The sequence below is a fragment of the Meles meles genome, chromosome 7 (assembly GCF_922984935.1).
Source record: "Meles meles chromosome 7, mMelMel3.1 paternal haplotype, whole genome shotgun sequence".
Taxonomy (NCBI): Eukaryota; Metazoa; Chordata; class Mammalia; order Carnivora; family Mustelidae; genus Meles; species Meles meles.
The window spans coordinates 106033187-106047954 of record NC_060072.1 but is presented as its reverse complement, the minus strand read 5'-3'; the positions used below and the strand labels follow the sequence as shown (position 1 = coordinate 106047954).

General features: G+C 39.4%; 1 protein-coding gene across 1 annotated transcript in view; it reads right to left on the bottom strand.

Annotated features, from left to right (window-relative positions):
- Positions 1–14768, bottom strand: part of ANO2 (anoctamin 2) — a 352603-nt gene that overhangs the window by 142924 nt on the left and 194911 nt on the right. The window contains exon 14 of the mRNA XM_046012406.1: positions 14570–14680. Coding sequence (XP_045868362.1) covers positions 14570–14680 — 111 coding nt within the window. The remainder of the gene's footprint in view (positions 1–14569; positions 14681–14768) is intronic.

Genomic DNA, 14768 nt, shown 5'->3' with positions numbered 1-14768 from the left:
ACCAGGGGTTCAAAAATTCTCAATAAAATATTAGCAAACGAATCCAGCAGTACATTGAAAAAAAAAAATCATTCATCACAATCAAGTAGGATTTATTTCTGGGTTGCAAGGGTGGTTCAACATTCATAAATTAATCAATGTGACATACCACATTAATAAAAGAAAGGATAAGAACCATATGATCATTTCAATAGATGCAGAAAAAGCATTTGACAAAGTACAATATCTATTCATGATAAAATCCCACAAGAAACTAGGTTTAGAGGGAACATACTTCACCATAATAAAGGCCATATATGAAAAACCCACAGCTATTATCATCTTCAGTAAGGAAAACTGAGAGCTTTTCCTCTATGGTCAGGAAAAAGACAGGGTTGTCCACTCTCAACATCGTTATTTAATATAGTGCTGGAAGTCCTATGAGCAGGAAGAAGTGAAACTTTCATTCTTTGTGGATGACATGTTACCCTAAACAGAAAACCCAAAAGACTCCACCAAAAAACTGCTAGACCTGATGAACAAATTCAGTAGAGTCACAGGATACAAAATCAATGTACAGAAATCTGTTGTGTTTCTGTACACCAATAATGAAACAGCAGAAAGAGAAATTAAGGTATCAACACCATTTACAATTGCACCAAAAACTATAAGATGCCTGAGAATAAATAAAAGATCTGTACTCTGCAAGCTATAGAACCAGTGAAAGAAATTGAAGATGACACAAAGAAGTGGAAAAACATTCCATGCTCATGGATTGGAAGAACAAATATTGTTAAAATGTCTGTATTACTCAAAGCAACCTAAACATTTAATACAATCCCTATCAAGATACCAACAGCATTTTTCACAGAACTAGAACAATCCTAAAATTTGTATGGAACCACAATAGACCCCAAATAGCCAAAACAATCTTGAAAAAGAAAAACAAAGCTGGAGGCATCACAATTCCAGACTTCAAGTTACATTACACAGCTGTAGCAATCAAGACAGTATATGGTACCAGCACAAAAACAGGCACAGCCATCGCTAGAACAGAATAGAAAATCCAGAAATGAACCCACAGCTATTTGGTCAAATAATTTTTGACAAAGCAGGAAAGAACATCGAATGGAAAAAAACACAATCTCTTCAACAAATGATGTTGCCAAAACTGGACAACAACAAGCAGAAGAATGAAACTGGACCACTTTCTTACACCATACACAGAAATAGGTGCAAAATGGATGCAAGACCTGAAACCATAAAAATCCTAGAGGAAAACACAGGCAGTAACCTCTTTGACATCAGCTGTAGGAACTTCCTTCTAGGTATGTCTTCTGAGATAAGTGAAACAAAACAAAAATAAACTACTGGAACTTCATTAAAAAAAAAACAAAAACCAACCTTCTTCACAATGAAGGAAACAACAAAACTAAAAGGCAGCCTACAGGATGGGAGAAGATATTTGCAAATGACATATTCAGTAAAGGGTTAGTATTCAAAATATATAAAGAATTTATAAAAGTCAATAACCAAAAAAATGAATAATCCCATTTAAAAAGGCATGAACAGACATTTTTCCAAAGAAGACATGCAGATGGACAACAGACATGAAATGATGCTCAATATCACTGATCATCAGAGAAATACAAATCAAAACTACAATGAGATATCACTTCATAACTGTCAGAACAGCTAAAATAAAAAAGGGAAGAAACAAGTGGTGGCGAGGATGGGAGAAAAAGGAATCTCTTACACTGTGAGTGGAAATGCAAACTGGTACAGCCACTCTGAAAAACAGTATGGAGGTTCTTCAATAAGTTAAAAATAGTACTACCCTATGATCCAGCAACAGCACTACTAGGAATACAAAAAAACTAATTCAAAGGTACACGTGCACCCTGATGTTTATAGCAAGATTATCTACAATAGTCAAATTATGGAAACAAACCAAGTGTCCATCAACTGATGAATGGATAAAGAAGATGTGGTACACAGACACAGACAGACAGACAGACAGACACACACACACACACACACACACACACACACACACACAAGAACATTACTCAGCCATCAGAAAGAATGAAATCTTGCTATTTGCAATGACATGGATGGAGCTAGAGAGTATTATGCTAAGCAAACTCAGTCAGTCAGAGAAAGACAAATTCCGTATGATTTCACTCCTACGTGGAATTTAAGAAACAAAGCAAATGAGCAAAGTGGTAAAAAATAAAAAGAGAGAGAGAGAGGGAGAGGCAAACCAAGAAAGAGACTCTAAACTATAGAGAACAAACTGATGGTTACAAAGGGGAGGTGGGGGAGGGGAACAGGTTAAGTAGATGATGGGGATGAAGGAGTGTACTTTGTCGCGACAAGCACCAGGTATTGCTTGGAAGTGTTGAATCACTAAACTGTACACCTGAAACTAATATTACACTGTATGCTAACTAACTGGAACTCAAATTAAAACTTTTTTTAAAGGGCAGGTATAAAAAAAAATAGATGTAAGAATACCCAAATTAACAACATCTAAGACAAATAAGAGACAGTCTATGCCCCAAAGTTCTGGGCTAATGACCAACATCATCTCTTGCAAAAACAAAGAAAGTCACCAACTCTCAGAACTGCAGAGGCTAAAATTCACTCTCCCCATGTGACAGCTGAAGCAGAAGAGGCTCAGAGACAAGTTCAGCTACTTAATTAGAGTACCATGACCCTGCCAACCTTGGGACACACTGCACTGCCCCCCCCCCAATGTGAACATGTAGTTACCACCTCATTACAGTAGAGAATTTTCATTTCAGATCAGTATCATCTTGATGCCATGTAAATTTTTCTCTGGGAAGCCTTATAGAGAGAGAAAAAAAAAAAGCAATGGGCCATAGTTAACATCATACTCAACAGTGAAAGGCTAATTTTTTTTTTTTCTCCTAAGATCAAGAATGAGACAAAGAAGTATGCTCTCATCACTTCTATTCAACATTGTACAAGAGATTCTAGTCAGGGCAATTAGCTGGGAAAAAAGAAGAGAGAGAGAGACAGAAAGGAGAAAAAGAAATAAAATGCATCCAGATTGGGAAAGGAAGAAGTAAAACTATCTCTATTCATAGATGACATGATTTTATAAATAGAAAATCCTAAGAAATTCACTAAAAAACAATTAGAATTAAAAAATGAGTTCAGCAAAGCTGTGGGATACAAAATCAATATACCAAAAAATCAAGGGGCCCCTAGGTGGCACAGTTGGTTGAGCATCTAACTCTTTGTTTCAGCTCGGGTTATGATCTCAGGGTCATGAGATCAAGCCCTGTGTCAGGCTCTAAGCTCAGAGAAGAGTCTGTTGGAGTTTCTCTCCCCTTACCCTCTGACCCTCCCTGTGCTCACTCGCATGCTCTCTCTCGCTCTAAAATAAATAAATAAATTAAAAAAAAATCAACTGTATTTCTATATGTTCATACTGAACAATGCAAAATTGAAATTAAGAAAGTAATTACATTTGCAATAGCACCAAAAGGAATAAAATAATTACAAATAAATTCAACAAACTATGTACAAGACTTGTACACTGAAAATATAAAACACTCTTGAAAGAAACTAAAGAAGATCTAAATAAAAAGATATACCATGTTCATAGATTATAAGACTTTATAGCGTTAAGATGGCAATGGTTCCTAAATTAATTACAGATTCAACTCAATCCCTATCAAAAATCCTAGCTTGGGTTTTTTGTAAAAATTGAGAAGCTGGTCATGAAATTCATACAGAAATGCAAGACACCCAGGTCAAAACAATTTTGAAAAAGAAAGTCAAAAGTCACATTCTCAATTTCAAAACTCATTACACAGGTGTGGTAATCAAGACAATGTGGCACTGGTATAAAGACAGATATACAGATTAACTGAACTGAACAGTGTATGGAAGAAAACTCTTTTATTTATGGTAAATAGATTATTGATGAGGGTGTCAATATAATTCAATGGGGAAGACAGTCTTTAAATGAATGGTGTTAGGACAAAAACAATAAAATAAAATACAAATAAAAATAAATATAAAAATAAAATAAAATAAAGAATTTGGACCCCTTAATTACATCATACAGAAAAATTAACTCAAAATGGATCACGCACCTAAAATAGTAGAGTTAAAGTTTTAATCTCTTAGAAGAACACCTAGGAATCTATCTCATGACACTGAACTAGGCAATGGTTTCTTAGATATTACACAAAAACACAAGTGATAAAAGGAAATGCATAAAAGTTGAGTTACATCAGAAAACTCTTGAGCTTTGAATTATATCAATAAAGTGAAAAAAAATCCATAGGAAGGGAGAAAATATTTGTAAATCATATCACATAAGGGAGAGGTATTCATATTATGTAAATAACTCTTCTAACACAATCATAAAAAATAATTTAATAAAAATGAGCAAAGAATCTGAATAGGCATTTTTCCACAGAAGGCATACAAATAGCCAATAAGCACACGAAAAAATGTTCAACATCATTAGTCATTAGGGATATGCTAAAGAGAACCACAATGAAATACCATTTTACACAACTAAGATGGATAAAATAAAAAAGATAATATCAAGTGTTCCCGGGATGTAGAGAAATTGGTGCCCTCGTATGTTGTTTGGTTAGAATATAAAATGGGTGGCGCACGGGTGGCTCAGTTGGTTAAGTGTCCCACTCTTGGTTTCAGGTCAGGTCATGATCTCAGGGTCATGAGATCAAGCCTCACATTAGGATCCATGCTCAGCGGGGAGACTGCTTCAGATTCTCTATCTCCCTCTCCCTCTGACCCTCCCCTTATCCCCATGCATGCATGCATATACTCACACATACACACTCTCTCTTTAAAATAAATAAATAAATCTTTAAAAAATAATAATGTGAAATAGCATGGTTACTTTGCGAAATAGTATGGCAGTTCTTCAAAGTATAAAATACGCAGCCACTAACAAATGACATGGAGGACATTGGGAGATGGAGAGGAGAAGGAAGTTGAGGGAAATTGGAAGGGGAGGTGAACCATAAGAGAATATGGACTCTGAAAAACAACCTGAGGGTTTTGAAGGGGCGGGGGGGTGGGAGGTTGGGGGAACCAGGTGGTGGGTAATAGGGAGGGCACGTATTGCATGGAGCACTGGGTGTTGTGTAAAAACAATGAATACTGTTGCGCTGAAAAAATAAATTAATTAATTAAATAAAAAAAAATATGCAGCCACCATGAGAGAACCAGTAATTCCACTCTTAGGCATATATCCAAGAGAAATGAAAACACATATCCACACAAAAACCTGCACACAAATATTCATAGCACCATTATTCATAATGGCCAAAAAATGGAAGCCATCCGGATGTCCATCAAGCCATAAATGAGGTATATCCACAATACAGAACATTATCTGGCAATAAAAAAAGAATTAGGCACTGAAGTAGCTAAAATATGGGTGAATCATGACAACATTCTGCCACGTGAAGGAAGCTAAATACCATATTTTATATGATTCCACTGACATGAAAATCCAAAATAGGCAAATCCATAGAAACAAAAAGTACGGGGGAGGAGTCAAGATGGCGGAAAAGTAGCAGCCTGAGACTAGATCAGGTAGCAGGAGATCAGCTCGATAGCTTTATCTAAACATTGCAAACACCTACAAATCCAACGGGAGAGCGAAGAGAAGAAGAACAGCAACTCTAGAAACAGAAAATCAACCACTTTCTAAAAGGTAGGACTGGCGGAGAAGTGAATCTAAAACGACGGGAAGATAGACCGCGGGGGGAGGGGCCGGCTCCCGGCAAGCGGCGGAGCAACGGAGCACAAAATCAGGACTTTTAAAAGTCTGTTCCACTGAGGGACATTGCTCCAGAGGCTAAACCAGGGTGAAGCCCACGCGGGGTCAGCGTGGCCCCAGGCCCCGCAGGGTCACAGAAGGATCGGGGGTGTCAGAGTGTCGGAGAGCTCGCAGGTATTAGAACGGAGAAGCCGGCTGCAGAGACAGAGCCGAGGACTGAACTCTCAGCTCGGGGTTACCTTGAACTGGTCGCGGGCTGGGTGAGCTCGGAGCGCGGCTAGAGGCTGGGGATACGGGAGTGATTGGGTGCTGTCCTCTGGGGGTGCACTGAGGAGTGGGGCCCCGGGCTCTCGGCTCCTCCGGGCCGGAGACTGGGAGGCCGCCATTTTCATTCCTGTCCTCCGGAACTCTACGGAAAGCGTTCAGGGAACAGAAGCTCCCAAAAGCGAACCCGAGCCGATTACTTAGTCCGGCCGCCGGTAAGGGCGGTGCAATCCCGCCTCGGGCAAAGACACTTGAGAGTCACTACAACAGGCCCCTCCCCCAGAATATCAACAAAATATCCAGCCAGGACGAAGTTCATCTATCAAGGAGAAAGCAGGTTCAATTCCTAAGCTAGCAGAGCAATTCCAGAGGAGGAGAAAGCAAAGCACGGAACTCATGGCTTTCTCCCCATGATTCTTTAGTCTTGCGGCTACTTCAATTTTTTTTTCTTTTTTCAATTTTTTTTTCAATATTTTTTTCTTTTTTCTTTTTTCTTCTTCTGCTAAATTTTTTAAAACTTTTACCCTTTTCTTTTTTAACGTTTTTTGACTAGTTCATCTAAATATATATATTTTTCTTTCTTTTTTATATTTTTTAATTTGTTTTATTTTTTAAATATTTTTCTTTTTTTTTTTTTCTTTTTTTTTCAGAACCTGTTTTTATCCCCTTTCTCCACCCCACAATTTGGGGTCTCTTCTGATTTGGTTACAGCGCATTTTTCTGGGGTCTTTGCCACCCTTTTAGTAGTTTATTTGCTCCTTCATATCCTCTTATCTGGACAAAATGACAAGGCGGAAAAAATCACCACAAACAAAAGAACAAGAGACAGTACCGAAGGCTAGGGACCTAATCAACACAGACATTGGTAATATGTCAGATCAAGAGTTCAGAATGACGATTCTGAACATTCTAGCCGGGCTCGAAAAAGGCATGGAAGATATTAGAGAAACCCTCTCTGGAGATATTAAAGCCCTTTCTGGAGAAATTAAAGAACTAAAATCTAACCAAGTTGAAATCAAAAAAGCTATTAATGAGGTGCAATCAAAAATGGAGGCTCTCACTGCTAGGATAAATGAGGCAGAAGAAAGAATTAGTGATATAGAAGACCAAATGACAGAGAATAAGGAAGCCGAGCAAAAGAGGGACAAACAGCTACTGGACCATGAGGGGAGAATTCGAGAGACAAGTGACACCATAAGACGAAACAACATTAGAATAATTGGGATTCCAGAAGAAGAAGAAACAGAGAGGGGAGCAGAAGGTCTATTGGAGAGAATCATTGGAGAGAATTTCCCTAATATGGCAAAGGGAACAAGCATCAAAATCCAGGAGATGCAGAGAACCCCCCTCAAAGTCAACAAGAATAGGTCCACACCCCGTCACCTAATAGTAAAATTGACAAGTCTTAGTGACAAAGAGAAAATCCTGAAAGCAGCCCGAGAAAAGAAGTCTGTAACATATAATGGTAAAAATATTAGATTGGCAGCAGACTTATCCACAGAGACCTGGCAGGACAGAAAGAGCTGGCATGATATATTCAGAGAACTAAACGAGAAAAACATGCAGCCAAGAATACTCTATCCAGCTAGGCTATCATTGAAAATAGAAGGAGAGATCAAAAGCTTCCAGGACAAACAAAAACTGAAAGAATTTGCAAATACCAAACCAGCTCTACAGGAAATATTGAAAGGGGTCCTCTAAGCAAAGAGAGAGCCTAAAAGTAGTAGATCAGAAAGGTACAGAGACAATATACAGTAACAGTCACCTTACAGGCTAATAATGGCACTAAATTCATATCTCTCAATAGTCACCCTGAATGTTAATGGGCTAAATGCCCCAATCAAAAGACACAGGGTATCAGAATGGATAAAAAAACAAAACCCATCAGTATGTTGCCTACAAGAAACTCATTTTAGACGCGAAGACACCTGCAGATTTAAAGTGAGGGGGTGGAAAACAATTGACCATGCTAATGGGCATCAGAAGAAAGCTGGGGTGGCAATCCTTATATCAGATCAATTAGATTTTAAGCCAAAGACTATAATAAGAGATGAGGAAGGACACTATATCCTACTCAAAGGGTCTGTCCAACAAGAAGATCTAACCATTTTAAATATCTATGCCCCTAACGTGGGAGCAGCCAACTATATCAACCAATTAATAACAAAATCAAAGAAACACATCAATAATAATACAATAATAGTAGGGGACTTGAACACTCCCCTCACTGAAATGGACAGATCATCCAAGCAAAAGATCAACAAGGAAATAAAGGCCTTAAATGACACACTGGACCAGATGGACATCACAGATATATTCAGAACATTTCATCCCAAAGCAACAGAATACACATTCTTCTCTAGTGCACATGGAACCTTCTCCAGAATAGATCACATCCTGGGTCACAAATCAGGTCTCAACCGGTATCAAAAGATTAGGATTATTCCCTGCATATTTTCAGACCACAATGCTCTGAAGCTAGAACTCAATCACAAGAGGAAAGCTGGAAAGAACCCAAATACATGGAGACTAAACAGCATCCTTCTAAAGAATGAATGGGTCAACCAGGAAATTAAAGAAGAATTGAAAAAATTCATGGAAACAAATGATAATGAAAACACAACGGTTCAAAATCTGTGGGACACAGCAAAGGCAGTCCTGAGAGGAAAATATATAGCGGTACAAGCCTTTCTCAAGAAACAAGAAAGGTCTCAAGTACACAACCTAACCCTACGCGTAAAGGAGCTGGAGAAAGAATAAGAAAGAAACCCTAAACCCAGCAGGAGAAGAGAAATCATAAAGATCAGAGCAGAAATCAATGAAATAGAAACCAAAAAAACAATAGAAAAAATCAATGAAACTAGGAGATGGTTCTTTGAAAGAATCAATAAGATTGATAAACCCCTGGCCAGACTCATCAAAAAGAAAAGAGAAAGGACCCAAATAAATAAAATCATGAATGAAAGAGGAGAGATCACAACTAACACCAAAGAAATACAGACAATTATAAGAACATACTATGAGCAACTCTACGCCAACAAATTGGACAATCTGGAAGAAATGGATGCATTTCTAGAGACATATAAACTACCACAACTGAACCAGGAAGAAATAGAAAACCTGAACAGGCCCATAACCAGTAAGGAGATTGAAACAGTCATCAAAAATCTCCAAACAAACAAAAGCCCAGGGCCAGACGGCTTCCCAGGGGAATTCTACCAAACATTTAAAGAAGAACTCATTCCTATTCTCCTGAAACTGTTCCAAAAAATAGAAATGGAAGGAAAACTTCCAAACTCATTTTATGAGGCCAGCATCCCCTTGATCCCAAAACCAGACAAGGATCCCACCAAAAAAGAGAACTACAGACCAATATCCTTGATGAACACAGACGCAAAAATTCTCGCCAAAATACTAGCCAATAGGATTCAACAGTACATTAAAAGGATTATCCACCACGATCAAGTGGGATTTATTCCAGGGCTGCAGGGTTGGTTCAACATCCGCAAATCAATCAATGTGATAGAACACATTAATAAAAGAAAGAACAAGAACCATATGATACTCTCAATAGATGCTGAAAAAGTATTTGACAAAGTACAGCATCCCTTCCTGATCAAAACTCTTCAAAGTGTAGGGATAGAGGGCACATACCTCAATATTATCAAAGCATCTATGAAAAACCCACTGCAAATATCATTCTCAATGGAGAAAAACTGAAAACTTTTCCGTTAAGGTCAGGAACACGGCAGGGATGTCCATTATCACCACTGCTATTCAACATAGTACTAGAAGTCCTAGCCTCAGCAATCAGACAACAAAAAGAAATTAAAGGCATCCAAATTGGTAAAGAAGAAGTCAAACTATCACTCTTTGCAGATGATATGATACTATATGTGGAAAACCCAAAAGACTCCACTCCAAAACTGCTAGAACTTGTACAGGAATTCAGTAAAGTGTCAGGATATAAAATCAATGCACAGAAATCAGTTGCATTTCTGTACACCAACAACAAGACTGAAGAAAGAGAAATTAAGGAGTCAATCCCATTTACAATTGCACCCAAATCTATAAGATACCTAGGAATAAACCTAACCAAAGAGGCTAAGAATCTATACACAGAAAATTATAAAGTACTCATGAAAGAAATTGAGGAAGACACAAAGAAATGGAAAAATGTTCCATGCTCCTGGATTGGAAGATTAAATATTGTGAAAATGTCCATGCTACCTAAAGCAATCTACACATTTAATGCAATCCCTATCAAAATACCGTCCATTTTTTTCAAAGAAATGGAACAAATAATCCTCAAATTTATATGGAACCAGGAAAGACCTCGAATAGCCAAAGGAATATTGAAAAAGAAAGGCAAACTTGGTGGCATCACAATTCCAGACTTCAAGCTCTATTACAAAGCTGTCATCATCAAGACAGCATGGTACTGACACAAAAACAGACACATAGATCAGTGGAACAGAATAGAGAGCCCAGAAATAGACCCTCAACTCTATGGTCAACTAATCTTCGACAAAGCAGGAAAGAATGTCCAATGGAAAAAAGACAGCCTCTTCAATAAATGGTGCTGGGAAAATTGGACAGCCACATGCAGAAAAATGAAATTGGACCACTTCCTTACACCACACACGAAAATAGACTCCAAATGGATGAAGGACCTCAATGTGAGAAAGGAATCCATCAAAATCCTTGAGGAGAATGCAGGCAGCAACCTCTTCGACCTCAGCCGTAGCAACATCTTCCTAGGAACAACGGCAAAGGCAAGGGAAGCAAGGGCAAAAATGAACTATTGGGATTTCATCAAGATCAAAAGCTTTTACACAGCAAAGGAAACAGTTAACAAAACCAAAAGACAACTGACAGAATGGGAGAAGATATTTGCAAACGACACATCAGATAAAGGGCTAGTATCCAAAATCTATAAGGAACTTAGCAAACTCAACACCCAAAGAACAAACAAACCAATCAAGAAATGGGCAGAGGACATGAACAGACATTTCTGCAAAGAAGACATCCAGATGGCCAACAGACACATGAAAAAGTGCTCCACGTCACTCGGCATCAGGGAAATACAAATCAAAACCACAATGAGATATCACCTCACACCAGTCAGAATGGCTAAAATTAACAAGTCAGGAAATGACAGATGCTGGCGAGGATGCGGAGAAAGGGGAACCCTCCTCCACTGTTGGTGGGAATGCAAGCTGGTGCAACCACTCTGGAAAACAGCATGGAGGTTCCTCAAAATGTTGAAAATAGAACTACCCTATGACCCAGCAATTGCACTACTGGGTATTTACCCTAAAGATACAAACATAGTGATCCGAAGGGGCACGTGTACCCGAATGTTTATAGCAGCAATGTCTACAATAGCCAGACTATGGAAAGAACCTAGATGTCCATCAACAGATGAATGGATAAAGAAGATGTGGTATATATACACAATGGAATACTATGCAGCCATCAAAAGAAATGAAATCTTGCCATTTGCGACGACGTGGATGGAACTAGAGGGTATCATGCTTAGTGAAATAAGTCAATCGGAGAAAGACAACTATCATATGATCTCCCTGATATGAGGACATGGAGAAGCAACATGGGGGGGTAGGGGGATAGGAGAAGAATAAATGAAACAAGATGGGATTGGGAGGGAGACAAACCATAAATGACTCTTAATCTCACAAAACAAACTGGGGGTTGCTGGGGGGAGGTGGGATTGGGAGAGGGGGAGCGGGCTATGGACATTGGGGAGGGGAGGCGAACCATAAGAGACTATGGACTCTGAAAAACAACCTGAGGGTTTTGAAGGGTCAGGGGTGGGAGGTTGGGGCAACCTGAGGGTTTTGAAGGGTCAGGGGTGGGAGGTTGGGGGAACAGGTGGTGGGTAATGGGGAGGGCACGTTTTGCATGGAGCACTGGATGTTGTGCAAAAAGAATGAATACTGTTACGCTGAAAAAATAAATAAAATGGAAAAAAAAAAAGAAACAAAAAGTACATAATTGTTTCCCAAAGTTTGGTAACTACTAGGTACAGGGTTTCTTTTTGGGGTGATAAAAATATTTTAAACTTAGATGGTGGAAATGGCTGCATAAATCTGTGAATATAATAAAAAACTAATGAATTGTAGATTTTAAGTGGGTGAATTTTATGGTCTGAGAACTAAATCTTAATAGAGGTGTTTTTAAAAATGGGCTCGGTAACCTCAAACTTAAAAAAAAGCAACGGGCCTTGGAGATCAGGTGAAGCTGAGTTTGACTACCAGCTTCCCCACATGTTATGTGATCTTCAGCAAATTCCCATACTGCTCTGGGTCTCAATAAATGGTACCTGATCATCCAAAAGGAAGGAAAGTAAGGAGAGGTGGGGATATGCAGCCTGAAGGTCACAGTGAAGGCAGAGCCAAGATGGTCCTCTGGGATGAAAGACCCATACCCAAGACCACCAGCTAGACTTTGGGTTTTAGTCCCTCTCTATTCCCCAGCAGAAGGTGTCTTTCCTAAATATCCCACACATGAGGGTGCCCCCAGAGCCATGTTATGCTGTGAGCATTGACCTTGACTCGTCCCACTTGCGAGAGCTGCATCCCACCCAACAGAAGCAACATGTGCCCCCCCTCCATCATCTCCCACCTTTGGCTAGATTTACAGCAAGAACAGAATATTTACAATATTAACAGAATGGAGGGAACACAAGAAGAATGTTGACTATCAAATTCCAGGCCAATTTCATCTTGCACTGCTCATCTGGGAAGGTCATTTTCTCCCCGGTGCCCGTAAGACATTAGATGCTTTGAGCTTTGCATTCTCGACAGTGTAATGGAAATAGATGTTGAATGCTAAAACATAAACATATGTATCATTCATAATGCATTCAGATGTTTTTCAATTATTCATGGTTCCTGAAAGTTATGTGACCTATCATGCATATATATCCAAACAAAGTTTATATTAGAACCACAGCCTCGATGTACACAATTCCAGCTCCTTGGCATTCCCGTCTATGGAATTAAAATTAAATGAGTCAGTGATCAATAAAAGTTACATGTGATTTCCATAAAATTATCCCTTGTATATTGCTCTGGGGTGGAGAAAGAAGGTTGCCTGGAGTTGCCGAAGCTGACAGAACAAGAATGCTTGCTTTCTGATGAGGGTGGTGGTGATGATTAGGCTTTCCTAAGAACGAATTCATTATTTCCCCCCAAAAATTGATGGTCTTGCAGTTATTTTTCGTCTATGAAAAAAAAAAAAAAAAAAAAACTCAGAGGGCCACCCCCTCTCTCTTCTGTTTAAGTCCTATTTTCTTAAAAAAAAAAAAAAAGAGAGAGAGAGAGAGAGAGAAAGAAGGAAAAAAAAGCCAGTGTTCTGGGCTCAAAAACACCACATTCTTCTGTTTTGGTGCTTGAATAAATTTGCATGTTAACATGAATGGTTCCAACTTTAAGAATGTAAAATTAAATGAAATTTGAATTCAAATCCAAGATGGAGAAAAGACACATGCAAAAACAACAGATTTCCAATCTTGTTGATTTTTTTCAGGAGCCAGATTAGGAAAGACATAAACACACACACACACACACACACACACACACACACACACACAGGTTTCAAAGCAGGGTGGCGCTCAGAGGAGACAGGCGCTGCCAAAGAGGAGCCCCCCACCCGAACCCCCCAGTTCACGCACACCAAGAGTATTTGCAGATCACAGCACAGATTCTGAAGCTCTGTTTTAATGTCTGAATGCCACCCTAAAACTCAGAAATAGGACTCAGGAGACATGTTCACATCCCATTCCTACTTACGAAGGCCCACCCAGATAAAATGAAATATAAGGAACATTCTATGAGCAGCTCAAGCGAGCACAGGCATGAATTAGCCTCTGCCAGCCCAAAGAGCCAGTTCCTGCTCAGACTTCTTCATTGCCCCAGAAGGACAGTACTGCACCAACTGTCAGAGACAGACCGAGATTGGAATCCCAGGTCCACACACCATTTACACAGGCTGGGTGATCTCTGGCAACTGACTTAAGTTATGAATATAACTTTTTTCATTAGTTCTCATTTGCCCAACAAGAGTGGCAGCCTCCTAAATTTATTGTGAGAATAAAATGATATGATGCACTGAGAATGGCACCTGGCCTGGAGCAAGCACTCGACAGGGGTTGGCTGCCATTGTGCTAGTTGGTATGGTGGTAGTTGTCATTATTAGATAATTAGGTGACGGAGTTCAGAGTAACTGGGCCGGAAACTGTTTCTTTCTCCTCCAACCTGCTCTCCCGTTTTGCCCAGACACTGCCACCCAGGAAGAGAGATAAATCAAGTCACAGCAAAACCCTGCTCCCCATGAGCTCTGCGTGTAGGTCAAAGAGAAGTGTCATGAATCATTCCCTCCTGTCCCATTCCAGTCAACCCCTTCTCCCAGCCCAGTCTCTGTCCACAAAGGCACTCCAAATGAGATGACAACAGGACCTTAAGAAATAAAGAAGACAGTGAGCAGCGAGTGCCAGCATCTTACCTCATCTTCATTCTCAGTCATATTGGTACCCAATTTCTGGACAACCGACTTGCCACTCGTCTTCAACATTTTCTCTCGAACTTTGGTTTCATACTCAGGTCGGGAGTGTTCCTAAAACCCAAGAGTCAATGCGGAGTTAGTAAACAGCAGAAGAGTGGCTCTGGCCTGTGGGTTATAAACCAGACGCCACAAGCCCACT